Raw genomic sequence first — 15,584 nt, forward strand, 5'->3', positions numbered from 1 at the left:
TCCAATTTTTAATGTTCTGGGGAACATCTTGGGGCCATCATCCAAGGAAGCCTGGATCTCATCCCGTTGATTTCTCAATTGAAGCGAGATGTCTGTGGAAGGAGGTTTCCATCTCCCCATCCCTTTCCCACCCCCTGTCTTCACAGCCATAAATCCCTGCAGTTCACACACGGTGTCTATCTTCTCCCTGTGGACTGGAAAACATGGTCTGCATGAATGCTGGGTCGCTGCTGTGGAGCTGGTAGTGCCGGGAGAAATTTGGGATGTCCTGGAAGGCGATGCTCACCCTTCTTCCCGTTAATCCCATTAACTGGCCCTGGCGGCTGTGACCAGGCACTGGGGAGCGGGGCTGGGGCTGGGATGCTCTAAGCCTTGCACACAATGAAAGGGCGACTTCAAAGAGCCCCAGGGGGATTTGCATTTCCAAGCTCTCACAGCCAAGGTCTCCAGGAGGGGATGAAAGTGTCTTTTGTTAAACTTAATGGCAGAGTTGATTAAAAAAAGCTCTGATTTTTCCCTATTAATGGCATAGGCTGATTCCAGTGTCAGGCTTTCTGAACCTGGGGGAGGATAAATTCTGCCAAAAAAAAAGGAAAAAAAGCATACAAAGCAAGTAACCTGTTGCCTACCCAGCTGTGATCGTACTTAGGGATATTCCAGTATAATTTTTCCTAATTGAACAGCCTTATAGTAGCTGTCCTGGGTGGGTACTGGCATGAATTAAAAATAAATTATCAGCAAATTTTCATTAAGGATCTCCCTTTGGCGGGGCCTCAGCAGAGCCAAGCTGTCTGCCTTTCCCGAAAATGGGTCCCAAATATCTCCAACTGCGTTCTCAACGCCAGAAAAGTCAAAGGGCCACTTCATGCAGTTGGGTGCATGTTCCGGTGATCACATATGCAGAACCCTCCTCAAAACATAACTCAAACTGATCTGCTGTGTGCCAGCCTTTAGCATTGATTATCTGTGCAAAATAGGCAGTGACTGCTCTGGTCTGCAGAGGTTTGGTAATTTCCTTTCTTTGCTTTGTTTGAAGAATATTGGCAAATAATTTCACATCTGGATTTATGTATTAAATGTCTCCTATATTCCGTAAAACAAAGCACCTAATGAAAGAAATCTGTCTATTTAACTCCTGTCTTAGCTCTGAGTCTGTTTTAGCAATAACTGTTACCACTCTAGCGGAAGATTGAAGAAACATTTCCTATTTCAAGGGTAGCAGTGCTGGGGGAGGTTTCATTTGCTACACACACTTTACATTTTGTCTCTGCTAGCATGGCACTTCCTGCAATGTTTATCGATGTTGAGTACAAGTTTGGTTCAGAAATAGCAAACAGCATGTTAGCTGCTTTAAATAAACATAAATATTATTTTTTTTGATTTTCGGGCAGTTTATGTTTTCTGTTCTAATCAAGGCTGGGAATATTCTTGAAGATAACCTTCCCTCTCATGCTTTTCGTACAACATCAATGCATATTCTGTCTAACCCGAAATGCCACTACCTGCTTTTACCAGGCAGCTTTAAAAAAAATAAATACACAAAATCTTGATGAATATAAGGATATAATTCATAATATAGAATTTAATTCATCATAATAATTCATAATATAATTCACGTTATATCCTTATATTCACTTTGGGATCATTTGTGAGATGCTGCAAACTACCTGCCACAGTGTGGGAATCCTTCAAGGTTAAAACCATCCCGGGCACAAAGGCAGTGCCATTGCCCCCTATGCTAAAAACCATAAAATCCCTTATCACAGGCTCGTAATGGAGGGGAGGGCGGCATGGGGGCTCCTGCGCCGGGGAGCATCACCCAGAACGAATCGCAGAGCGCAGGACAAACCCGGCCGAGCCCCTCACCTCGGCCGCTCTTAATGCGAGTGCCAGCTCCCCGGAGCGGCGTTTTGTTGCGAAGTCGCATGTGAAACGCTTCACCCTTTTGTGTTTCTGATTGATTTCAGGGACGAGTATGAAGAGGATGGGTTTTGCCAGCCCTACAGGGGGATCGCCTGCGCGCGGTTTATTGGAAATCGAACCATTTACATGGAGTCTTTGCATATGCAAGGTGAAATAGAAAATCAGATTACAGGTGGGTAAAAAACCACACTTGCTGCTTTCCCACGAAGCTGTGTTTTCCCAAAAAGCTGCTGGAGTTTTATAAGCTGTGATGCTATTTTTATTTGCTTTTTATTTGCTCTTGCTGTGAGCTTTTCCCACCACAAAGCTCTCCCAGGACTTTTGCGTTATGCGGTGTCAGTGGCGGAGCGATGAGCAGAGCAGCCTCTGCATCTCTGCTGATCCAGGTCCCCAGAATAAACTAAAAAATATTTCCCAATTTGTGTATATTTACAGCTTCAGAGAGTGGCTCGGAGCCAGGCTACCTTGTGTTTCCCAGGCAGATTGGAAAACCGAAGGGTGACCAGAATTGTTTGGTTTTTAGGTGGTTCAGATGATTTAAGAGAGCTGTAGGTGCTGGAAGAGGCTGCACCTTATCCAGCAGAAGATAATATATGAGTAAATAATTCAGTAGTTCAGCTTTAGATTTAGTAAAGAAGTGGTTTTCATTGTTTTTATGGGAGATGCTTTGCTGATGGGACTGCTCAATTCAAGCTCAGGCCTCAAAATACCGTGATGCTTCTCTGTGTTTTTATATACATTAACCACGGCCAGATCTGAGCTAGGTGTTGTCCTGCTTATATTCAGAATTTCTCTTGCTGTCAGAATATTCCAAATTTCTCTTTCCCCTAGAAAGTTCTTCCTTTGTTTTGTAAAAGACTTCTGCATTGCTTACAGGAAAGGCCAATGATTTCTATAGAGCCAACAGTTCATAATCTTATGCCATATTGTTTGAAAAATAATAACTTGAAATGTTATGAAAGCTGTCACCTCCCACAGAAGCACTGGTACTGTCATCCTGCGGGGACTCTGGTTTTTACCTGCTGGGGAAAAGGCATCCAAATATTACATGACTTTGGAAACCATTGTAAATTATTTGGGAATTAAAATAAGTGTCATTCGGTTTGGAGTTTTGGTAACATGCTTAACGTTAATCCCGTGTTGAAAACCAGGTGTGTCTTCTCTGTCAGCAAAATCAGCATCGTTTTAACTTTTGATGTAATTAGTGCTCTGCATTCCTGGAAGGCCCCGTTCATCACCTGAGCATCTGGAAACGATAGTGGCAATGGGAAGTGAGGGTTATACTGAGAAGACAAGTGCACGGGAATAAAATTCCCACCGGGTTAAGTGAAATCCTTCTGTATATTTTCCAGCTGCCTTCACCATGATTGGCACTTCCAGCCATTTGTCGGATAAATGCTCCCAGTTTGCCATCCCTTCGCTGTGCCATTACGCCTTCCCCTATTGCGACGAGACTTCCTCTGCCCCCAAGCCACGAGACCTGTGCCGCGACGAGTGCGAAATTCTGGAGAACGTCCTGTGTCAGACCGAGTACATTTTTGCAAGGTCTAACCCCATGATTCTGATGAGATTAAAGCTGCCCAACTGCGAAGATCTGCCCCAGCCGGACAGCCCTGAAGCCGTCAATTGTATCCGCATCGGGATTCCGATGGCAGATCCCATAAATAAAAGTAGGTGAAAACTTTCTGTGCCTCCCTGCAAAAAAACACCGCTTACCCCAGCAAGACCACGGCTATAGTTTTGGGTGCTGATCAGGAGGAACATTCACAGGGGCCGTGGCTGGCCCTGCCTAACACAGCCTAATTGTAGCCATCGACTGAGCTCACTCTTTGATGAGGCTGGGCTGCAGCCTGTTCACAACCCTTACACATCTGAATAGGCAAATATAAAACGTGGCTCCTGCAAATTCTCCACCTTCGTATGAAAATAATGGCTGCAATTCAGGTTCCCACTGTAGTTTTTACTTCTTTTGTGTATCTTATATTAAAAACGCTTGGCATAAGCTGTTTTCATTACAGAAGCATAAGCTTTAAATCCTCCCAGGAATGTGAATGCAAAGCAGGCCCTACAGCCGCAGCAAATTGGGAGCCCGTGCTCCCAAACTGGATTTCCCGGTCCCGGGCCAGCAGCAGTGCCCTGAGGCTGGGGAATGCCATCGGTGACATCTGCCTTGCCCCCACCAGCTGTTTCTTTGGATTTTTACTTTATTTTTATTCCTTTTTTCAGACCACAAGTGCTACAACAGCACGGGCGTAGATTACCGGGGGACAGTGAGCGTGACCAGGTCAGGGCGGCAGTGCCAGCCCTGGAACTCGCAGTACCCCCACACGCACACCTTCACCGCCATCAGGTACCCCGAGCTCAACGGGGGCCACTCCTACTGCCGCAACCCCGGCAACCAGAAGGACGCCCCATGGTGCTTCACCCTAGACGAGAACTTCAAGTCCGAGCTTTGTGACGTCCCGGCATGCGGTAATTACTGATCTTTTTTATGTTTCATTTTGGAACAAAGAGGGGAATGGCTTTGTCCCCACCCCGAGGACACCTTTGAGCACTTATTACCTGTGCAGATGACAAAGTGGTGGCATAAAAATATTTTGCAAGGGAATCCCTGAGCACTCCTGGAAGGTGGTGGAGCAGCAGAGTGTGACCAGCCCGAGCATCCCAAGCTCTCCGGGCTGCCATTACCATCACTACAACTCCTGAGTCCCAATTACATCAGATCACAGAAGTTGCCCTCTTGATGCTGATCTTGTTATAAAATGCTGAACTTGTTATAAAATGTTCTCCATTTCACTTGGTTTATTAAGAGCCATAAATGCAAACCTCAGTTAACAGAGCTCAGGCCTTGTTGAAAAATAGAGATGATTTTGCCAGACCCTTTTAGCTGTATTTTAGGTCTGTTCTCACAGAGCTGCCCTGGCTGCATTTTCATTTTGCAGAATGAACAAAAATGGAGATACAGCTCTCATTTTATTCTGCTTTTCTAAGACTCAGGGGAGGTGAATGCAAGACCTGAACAAATGGTTCCTAATTGTTTTATCTGCATTTAAAAAGAACAATATTGATAGCGTGCCAAGGCAAAAACACAGCTATTTGCATGGACATGCCAGAAAGGCACCCAGAAATGTTCTGGAAATTCACAGTACAAAGTTTCACACAAAATTTTCTGTTGCCTACAAGCTTCACAGTTACATTACCTTTCCCCTTAGAAAGGAGATACCTTTTGATGTCCCTGTTCGATAGCCAGAACCAAATTAAATTATTTCTGGTTATGGTTATGAACATTCCTGCAGTGAGACATGTTCTGAGCCTGCTCCAAAGTCTTTTTCAATTAATGGAAAGATGGGAATGGATGCCAAAATGGGATCTAAATTATGTCCTTACTGAAAGAGTAGATCAGAGGAAGGCAGACAGCCTGGGCTGTATCATGTGCATCTCACCCCCCCTCTCACATTCAGATACGATTTTTAGAGTCCTTTTTAGTGCTCAGTTTGGGCAAGCTCAGGGGCCTCTCTGTGCCCACCACCACCACTTTCCGTGCTCCACCGTGCCATTGCTGTACGACCTTTCAGCCATGGGCATTTGGTGCTTTCCACCACGTCTGGCTAACTGAGTCATTAGGAGCTGATGGGGGGCCACTTGTCAGGCCCCCTCGAGATGGGCTTGGAGATCCCAGGACTGGCTTGGGCGTTTGATCTGATCTGGCTGAAAGCAGGACTCTTTTGGAGCTCTTGCAAAACTCTCTGATTTGAACCTTTTACTAGATAATAAATGAGATAGGCTGGCTGGCTTGGAGAATTACTGACGAGGATTTTAATTAACCCTCAGCACTGCCTTAAATGGTCCTTGCTGTACAGCTGGGTTATATGGCGTTATTATTCTAAATACAGACAAGTAGAGCTATATCAGGTGAGCAGTAATCTAATTGTTAAATGCTAATCTGCGTATTAAAACCAAAATACCATGTGGGACTTGTATTCTGCTAGTTTTGCACTGGCTGAAAGAGCCATTTCAGGCACATTTTAATAAGTATTGTGCGTTCTGCTTCACCAGGACATGCCTAGATGGGAAATGGATTTAATTAGGGTGGCTCCCAAGAAACCTATTAACCTAATGAGACTTCCCAGCAGGGGCTGCTACTTAATAAGAATAATGATTCCCTTTGACTGGAGTAGCTCAGGTGATGAACTGGTGCCCAGGTCTCTGTCTGCCTTGTGCTGGTGCTTTCTTTTTCTTTCTTCAACTGTATCTTTCCCTTGTCTCGCAAGCCCCAATAGATCTGTTTCCTAAAAGTCTGTCAACCTGAATCTAGGAAGATGTGAAACGTGGAGCAATTTGAGCATGAGATAAATGTAAGAAAGCTTTGGAGGGGGAAGGCATTGATTGTATGTCCATGCTAGAGGGCAGCAGCTCCTGAGGGAAACCCCCAGTAGATCCATGAAGACAGGGTGAGGGCACCCACTGCCCTTCTGGGCACAGGCAGGCTGTAATGGGGACCGTGCCTTAGTCCTCTTTTGTTTCCCAAAGGCCGTACAAATATTTGGACTACCCCTCCTCTCAATTAAAACCAGACGGCATAACTTCGTCTAGAAAGACTGGCCAAAAAGGAGCGTGGGGGGAGCAGAAGGACAGTGTGAGCCTGTAAGAGGAGAGGAGTTACGCAAAGCGACATCCCGAATCGTTTGAACTTTGCCTCTGTCACAATTTGAGTCAAACCCAAGCTTCAGATCAAGTTCGTGTTTAATTAAGTACATAAAAGATATCTGTGTGGGCTGCTAAGCACTTCTCCAAATCCAGCCTGGAAAATGCAGACAAACAAACTGAAATGACCCTGTAGGAATAATAAAACATACAAAATCTTCTGCCAGAATCCTCTAAGCCTGATGCTGTTGTGGATGTTCACCACCTCCCTTGGGCACAACCCGGCTATGGCCACTGGTCCTGCAGCTAAAGGTGGTCCTCAAAGTTCCCAGGGTGCCCTATAGTTAGTGCCTTAATCCATGCGTAATTAAACCCGAAACTTCATGAATGTTCCCCAGCTGCGAAGAGAGGAGGGAGCAAATACTGCAGCTGGCATTCGCACTGTGGTCAGTAAACTGGCTTCCCGACCTCTTCCAGATCCTTCCTTTTTGTCCATGCTGGAGCTTTGCTTTCAGCTCTCATTGCTGTGTCCTTGGTGCTGGCATTTGCCACCCTGCTCAGATGACATGCTGTAAATGTATGGTTTGTGGAGGGATGGAGTTTCCCGTTAGCCAATTAATCCTATTAAGACCTAGTCTTCAGTATATAAGATTTTTTTAAAGTTCATGCTACAGCTTTTATCTGTGTTCAGACTTTCTGAACACCTTTCCTGACTTTCTGGGATAAAAACCAGGACCACTCTTGCTGTTTCTTGCTATTTCTGTGCATTTCCTCCCATTTCCCAGGTGTTCTCCATTTCTTCTGCTCTAAAGTTCCTAATCATCCTGCTCCTGCACCTAAAACTAACCAGAAATGAAGTTTTGAGTTGCACATTGTTGGCCACACCAATGCTTTGGCCAATGCTTGGAGATGCTGAGAACAGGAAGGTGGAAAGAAATGAGGGAATAAAACTACCCTTTTTAACAGGTCCCCACATTTCTGTCGGAATAAGGAAACCTAATACACGTATTGAAATGAGTCCATAATCCCATCAGAGCCTATCTTCCATAAGCTATTTTAGAGACTAACTTTTCTTTGACCTGTATTAGACCATTGCTTCATTTCACCCCAAGCAATAGCCTCCTCGTAGTATTCAGCTGTTTGGTGACCCTGAGTAGGTTTGGCCTGACGAGCTGCAGGGGAATTGTTCCTGGAAATTCTGTTGTCTTACAGAAACATTACTCAACAAAATTATTAAGGAAATAAAACATCATTCAAGGTGGACTGTAGTAGTGTTACCTGGATGTTTTATTCTTCTTAACACTTCTGGTTGACCCAGGGATGTATTTGACTCTGTGATACTTCATTCATTGATTTGTTTGGGTTTTTTTTTTCTGAACCAGATTATAAGGACTCCAAGGAAAAGAACAAAATGGAAATCCTATATATCCTGGTGCCCAGTGTCACCATTCCCCTGGCCATAGCCTTGCTCTTCTTCTTCATCTGCATCTGTCGCAACAACCAGAAGTCCTCCTCCCCTCCCATCCAGCGCCAGCCTAAACACGTCAGGGGGCAGAACGTGGAGATGTCGATGCTCAACGCCTACAAACCAAAGGTAATTCCTCATTTCTGCTCCCACATTTGCTGTCTGCAAAGGCAGGGAGGGAAATGCTTTAATCATCAGTGCTGAGATATTCAGCTGATTCCTAACTTGCAGTTTCTGCTGGTGCCTTTAACTGTAATTTTTGTAAGGACTTTCCTCAGCAGCAGCGTAGCAAGCATGCTGGACCAGGGAGGTGATTCCCATGTGTCCACGGATAAAGCGGAGTTGGAGGGTTTTTTGTAATAGAACAAACAACCCATTACTGAAGCATCTCTAAATTGCCTCCTTTAGGTTAGGAAGTGTTGCAGATGAAGATGTGATTCAGCATTTTCTCAAGAGAGTTTTTTCCTGGGGCTGCTGTAGTTGTATGTCATCCTTCACTCAGCTGAAATCACTTTGGGAAGATTTGTTCCTTGCTTTTTCAGGCTTACCCGTTCTCTCCGTTAAAGAGAGAAATTACCCAAACAGAGCCTCAGAAATCTGCCTGCGGTTCTGGCCAGCACAGCAGATGCACAGCGGCTCTTGTTGCAGGTGTTGGTTTCCTTCACTGCAGGCCCAGGTCCACGAAGCATTTTTAAAAGTCATTTAAGATTTAAGCGTGATTAACCTCGAGCTCCCTGTTTATTGGCAGGGCAGCCCGTTTGCAAACCTGGCTCACCCATTTCAGGGCTGTAACTGCCTTCTGCCATCTACAGGCAGAAAAATGCTCGGGAAAGAAAAACCTTGGTTTTCACCCCATGCCAGTTCTCTTCACCAAATTGATGGAGCATTTCAGAGTGAAAATCAGTATCTACAAGTAATTAGACTAGAAACTGTCTAGACTGGTATCTACAAGTCTTTGAGTAAGCTGTTATTTTTGTTAGAAAATGACATAGCAAATTGATTTTGAATCCTGATTTTATGGAGCTTGAGCAATATGAATTCTAACCTTCAGATGTTGCTTCAAATATCACTCGGCATCAGGAAACTTGCACTTCAAGAGCTGTGTTCTCCATCTCTCAATACATTCTGGAGTAGCAGCAATGGGATGCCTCTGTTGCTTACTTTTAAATACCAAGTTTATAGAATTAGGTTATAAAGAATTAATTGTGGCAGCCTAGGGAAAATTACTTAAGTATCTGTGTCCTGTGGGATACAAGGAGTGCACTGCAAGGGGCAGGGATGGACACAGAAATTTGGGGCAGAGAATCTGTCTAGGGTGGTCAGACAGAGTTTGGTCCATTGTTATGTTTTAATTCCTCAGTCCCACACACACTGGCCCAGTGAATTTATCTCAGTTTTCCTTTAAAGTTGTTAATTTTCAGCATAGAGTGGCCAAATATCAAAATGTTGGCAACAGTACAAAACCCATTTAATTAGGTCAAAACTACATCTTGCATCCAGTCTCCGTGGCATATTTGGTTAAATTTGGATTTGCTTCTTGGTCCCCGTTCTATGTGATATTTGGGGTCGAATCCTGGCTAAACTGAAGATAATGAGAAGATCACAATTTCCACCTAGACTGATGATGCTGATGCCTTATGCACACAACATAGGAAAGCAACTTGCCCAGAAGTATTTGCACATACAGACAGTGCTGTTCTCTTTTTAGGTTCAAAGCCCTGTGCCGCCAAAAGCTTTCCATCTTATTTATGCTAATTCTGTTTTTTCCCACTGGGAAAGGCAGCTCTCCCTGTCTTAAATGTTTTGATTGCCTTTCAAACAACATTGTAAAAGAAAGGAAGTAGAATCCTATTTTTAAATACTGTGTCCAGTATTAATGTCAACTTTGGGTAAAAACATGCATGGGCTTCCAGCTCCGAGGTAGATGCGTGTTTGCTGGTACAAATGAAAATGTTAGCATTTAGTCCAAAAGCCTGTTTTGGTTTTTAGAAAGGGATTTTAATTGCTTTCAAAGAAGACAATAAACTCAGCTCGCGGTGTCCTTTACCTAATGGAGGAGCCAATGGAGAGGTGGAGGCTCTCCCTTTGTACTGGGTTTACTTTGGCGCACTGCCGCCGATGTATTTTACACTTCTTTACATTTTGTACACCCATGTATGACAAATGCTTGTCAAACAAAAACTAAGCAGATTTATAACTGCTTAACTTGAAATGAGCCCTTCCTGCCAAAACTTTATGACTTCATTTTCTTTCATAGTTTTCCACTATGTTGGTTCAAACACACGAACCCAGCCTCGGGTCAGACAGAGGTCATTTCACTTTCATTACTAAAATATAATTTACAATATGCCAGACCTAAACAAGTTTTAGCCTAAAGGATTTGTGTAATATAAACCATCTGTTCCTCAACAATATAGCTAATTTCCTGCCATCACCGTACAGTCTACTGCTGCCTGCTTAAATGGCTTTATTATCATTATTATTATTATTATTATTATTATTATTATTATTGCAGTATTTGTCTAAAATTTGTAATTGGTCAGTATGATTAGAATTAATTTATTCTCAAATTTTTTTAAATGTGAGTTCTTTTCCTCCATTGCCACTGTTAAGCTGCCGTTACATTATTTCAGGACTGCAGATGCTAATGTTTACACTATTTTATGAAACATGGATCCCACATTAGCCTTAAATTACTACCTATGGCTATACTGAGAACCTGTAATGCGTGGGTTTGGGTGTAGTTGTTACGAGCACGTGTTGAAGCTAATGTCGGAAAATACTACACCTTCTTTATCGCCTAAGAGTGAATGTAGGCACCCCGAATAACAACAGGATTTTTAAAAAGTTTGCCTTTTTTCTTTCTTCTCATTTTTCGAGCTGAATCTGTCCTGCATGTTTCAGGTTGAGCATTCAGCCAAGTGTGACCAGAAATAGTCTCCGCTGTACATTACAGGGTTAACAGCAAAATTGAGGAAGAATTGGCTACAGAGACATAGTGTGGAAAAAAAAGATATATATTTCTGCTAAAATTTTAGGCTCCGCCCCAGAAAGCACTCCAGCGTGTACTAAAGTATGGGAATTGCCTCAATTCCTGAAATTAGTCAGATTCAATTTTAAGTATAGAAATGCCCAAGCCCCAGGATATAAAATGTCTTTGCTGAAATGCTGATGGTTCCTGCTTATATTTAGGTCTAATACTTGCTACTTTTATCTGATCCTGTGTAGAGGGTAAACAGTAATTCAGAATTTAGTTTTGGAGTGTGGTGCACAGAGATTAGGCGGGATTCGGCCGCGGGCTTTGCTGCTATTGGGATACTGGTGATAGTGGGGCTGATGCCATCGCACCAGCAGGAACGCTGCCAACTGGGGACACGGCCCAGAGAGTTTCTATGTTGGTTTGCTTGGCTTTCAGACATCCTATGTAGAAAGATTTTTCACTGAAAAATATGTTTTCAGCCCTGTTTTTCTGTTATGGTTTTACTTTCATTGCTTTAACAGAGTAAGGCGAAGGAGTTGCCTCTGTCTGCTGTTCGTTTCATGGAAGAACTGGGAGAATGCGCTTTCGGCAAGATCTACAAGGGACATCTCTACCTCCCGGGCATGGATCATGCTCAGCTCGTTGCCATCAAGACCCTCAAAGACTTTAACAACCCCCAGCAGTGGGCCGAGTTCCAGCAAGAAGCGTCTTTGATGGCCGAGCTCCACCACCCCAACATCGTTTGCCTCTTGGGTGTTGTGACCCAGGAGCAACCCGTCTGCATGCTCTTCGAGTACATGAACCAAGGAGACCTCCACGAGTTTCTCATCATGCGATCACCGCATTCGGATGTTGGGTGCAGCAGCGACGAGGATGGGACTGTAAAATCCAGCCTGGACCACGGGGATTTCCTGCATATTGCAGTCCAGATTGCGGCGGGGATGGAGTACTTATCGAGTCATTTCTTTGTCCATAAAGATCTCGCTGCTCGTAACATTTTAATTGGAGAACAACTTCATGTGAAAATTTCAGACCTTGGACTCTCAAGAGAGATCTACTCAGCAGATTATTACAGAGTTCAAAACAAATCTCTCTTGCCCATTCGCTGGATGCCACCGGAGGCAATTATGTACGGCAAGCTCTCTTCCGCTTCAGATATTTGGGCATTTGGAGTTGTTTTATGGGAAATATTCAGCTTTGGACTTCAACCATATTACGGATTTAGTAATCAGGAGGTGATAGAGATGATCAGGAAAAGACAACTGCTGCCATGCTCTGAAGACTGTCCTCCCCGAATGTACAGCCTGATGACCGAATGCTGGCATGATCTGCCATCCCGCAGGCCACGGTTTAAAGAAATCCATGCCAGGCTGCGCTCGTGGGAGGGTCTTTCAAGTCACACCAGTTCTACCACCCCCTCCGGTGGGAATGCCACCACCCAAACGACTTCCCTCAGCGCCAGTCCTGTTAGCAATCTCAGTAACCCCAGGTACCCTAACTACATGTTCCCAGCACAAGGTATCCCCCAAGGCCAAATCGCCGGGTTCATTGGGCCGCCGATACCTCAGAACCAGCGGTACATCCCCATCAACGGGTACCCCATTCCAGCGGGATACGCCGCTTTCCCAGCTGCCCACTATCAACCACAAGGCCCACCCCGGGTGATCCAGCACTGTCCTCCTCCAAAGAGCCGCTCTCCGAGCAGCGCCAGCGGATCCACTAGCACAGGGCATGTCACCAGTTTGCCGTCTTCAGGATCCAACCAGGAAGCAAATATTCCTTTGCTATCTCACATGGCAATTCCCAGTCATCCGGGGGGAATCGGGATTACAGTTTTTGGAAATAAAACTCAAAAACCCTACAAAATTGACTCGAAGCAGTCTTCCCTGTTAGGAGACTCCAGCATCCATGGACCTAATGAATCTATGATTTCAGCTGAATTGTAAATAAGCGAGGCCTTTGTAAATATAACTATTTACAATACAAACTAGAGAGCGGTAGAAAAGATTTATATGCAAATATTTTATTAAAGATTCTGCTGGTTGGTTAACAGACATTGCAGCGAGTATCTTCTGTGAAGTTTTAACTGCTTAGCAGGATGGGCAGGCGCAACCAGGCACAGATCGCTGTGGTCAAAGTACTCAGCTTTGGAATGGACGCATTGTTTCTTTAAGCGCCACTGACAGTTCCGAAAGGGGAAGGTTTGGTTTGGTTTTTTTTTTTTAAATAAAAACATTTGATCATATGCTTTTTCACAGCTTTTTAAACCTCCGATGTGGTTTAAATCACAGAAACTTTTTTTATGCTGAAAACATATTTTAGTATGTCTCTTTTTTTAGGAGATGCCAATATCCGGAAGTCTATTGGGTGTGCAATTTCAGTTCCAATACCGAGTTAAAATATTTGTAAATTTTGCAGTCAAGGATTATGTTTCAAATATGTGATCTGAGAGCTGGATAAATTACTTCAGGTAGGATTTTGGTCTTTTGTTAAGTCGGAATTCTGAGTTCGGATTCGGACCAAAACCAAAAGTCATTTATATGACAGCACAATAGCTTGAGTTATCAACTCGTGGTCTACAAATACCATCTGCTGTGGGCTGCTAAAGGTGGCTGGAGTTCTAAGAAATTGCCTTAAAGGAAATGAAATTAAAGTGTTTTAATTTCAGAATGTGAATCAACCTATTCAAAGGTAACATTTCACAATCTAGTAGTTTGAGCAGAAATTTTGTATCCTTTTGTTGCTATGCAACTGTTTAATGGAAAAGCTCCAAATCACAATTTTATATATGACAATCAGTTTTCCCAGGAATATTTATTGCTGCAGATCGATGTGTAATTCAGTGACTACGACTCCAGTAACCCTGAGGAAAGGGAAGCTCACGTTCCACCAGGCAGCAAATCCATCTGTAGCAATTTTGCCTATCAGTTCTAATAATGTGAATGAGGGTTAACTTTCAACTTAGGAACGTGACATTTGCGTGATGAATAAAAATTCATTCAGGTATAAGCAATCTGGATTATTCATTTGAAACCACTTTAATGAGTTACGAAAGTGCTGTGTACGTTGTGGTTTTTCACAGACTCTTTTTGTACTGAATAGTATTTTTATTGTACACAGGACAAAACCAGTCTTTTGCTCAGTTGGCAATGTTGTATAATACGACTTTATTTTTCTCTTTTTGCACAAAAGTGTGATAATGTACAGCAGAAGTGAAAATACATCTCTGCGTTTTATATCTTGGTCTGTTCCTTTTTATTTTTAACCTGATGTAGATGTTCTTGAAATATATTATGGTGATATTCAGCCACTACCTTATCCAAATATTTTTTCTTTGTTTTCACTGCATGCGTTTAATCACTGTATTACTTGATGATTGATTTATTAATTATGGGCATTTCAATTAGGCAAGCATGAAAATGTAACAACAAAGGCTATTTTATAATTAAGATATGTGCATTTTTGTATTTCACATGCCAGAGATGATATTAAACACTGATTATTTTATGCTGCTGTTTATTAAAACGTTGTTTTAACATAAAAAGAGCGGTATTTCCTCCATCTTGGTGTAAGATATCTGGAAAGTTTCATATTTAAGAGAGATAAGTGCAGTTCAGGTAGGGAGTCTGCTGAAACACTCGCTTGAATGAGATGTGAGAGTTTTACAAGTAATATTTGCAGGCACATGACTTAGGAGCAACGTGCAGAGGCTTAAGTGAATATTTGACCATGTAAATATGAGCAGAGCACACAGAAGAGGTGGATCAGCATGACTGCCTATGGAGAGCCATGCGCTCATTGCTCGGATCTTGCTGGTGCCATTCAGCTCCGTACCAAGGGCCAGCATCGCCCTTTTAGCCCTATGCTTCAATTTGGTGTCCTGCTGTCATGGTACATTGTGTTGCTGCTGCATCCCAAGCTGTCAACCTCCCTCACCTTGTGCAGGCGTGAAACTGTACCTGCAGATGAAGAAAAATCAGTGATTCTGTAGTGAGGGCTTTTGTGGCTTCTGAAATCCTCTGTGAATCTGGGATGTCAGCTCCCATGTGGGTTGAACTGATGTCTGGATCAGTAATGAAAATGTGCTATGTGTTAGCTAAAATACAGTTTTGACTGAAGACCCAGACAGTAATTGCATTTATTAACTTCTCTGTCTGTGTCAGGTTATCAGACTTGCAAATGCTAAAAAATTACCTTTGAACAGCGGTGTTTGACAGGAATGCATGAGGTGTTTTTCTCTGAGCCACAGCTGTTACCATAACCCAAGGCCAGGGAATTGCCCTTTCTCACTTCCACACATGCACATCTCTGCCGCGCTCGCTTGACACCTTGTTCAGTCGACAGCACCTGTTGTGTTCTTGCTCCGTCTTTGCTCTCATCTGCCCCTTTTTCAAATGGTTGCATCAGTGCAAACATTTCCTTTGCACCTGAAGTATCAAACACACTGAGAAGTAAGAAGCCTTTTTTTCCACCCATTTTTCTCTTGGCATTTCTTAGCTTGTACTATTAAGGGCTTGACATTTCATCAGTGCCAGTTTTAAGACATTCCACTGCTTCCTGAGTATCTGGTTT

General features: G+C 43.4%; 1 protein-coding gene across 1 annotated transcript; it reads left to right on the top strand.

The window, feature by feature from the left end:
• The first annotated feature begins 1,790 nt into the window (after positions 1–1,790).
• Positions 1,791–14,248, top strand: ROR1 (receptor tyrosine kinase-like orphan receptor 1). Its single transcript, XM_010195079.1, has 6 exons — positions 1,791–1,882; positions 1,968–2,095; positions 3,276–3,593; positions 4,150–4,395; positions 7,950–8,161; positions 11,534–14,248. Exons 1-6 carry the CDS (start codon positions 1,791–1,793, stop codon positions 12,956–12,958), a joined length of 2,421 nt encoding a protein of 806 aa, XP_010193381.1. The 3' UTR covers positions 12,959–14,248.
• Positions 14,249–15,584: the final 1,336 nt, after the last annotated feature.

The sequence above is a fragment of the Mesitornis unicolor genome, unplaced genomic scaffold (genome assembly GCF_000695765.1).
Source record: "Mesitornis unicolor isolate BGI_N332 unplaced genomic scaffold, ASM69576v1 scaffold53711, whole genome shotgun sequence".
Classification (NCBI taxonomy): Eukaryota; Metazoa; Chordata; class Aves; order Mesitornithiformes; family Mesitornithidae; genus Mesitornis; species Mesitornis unicolor.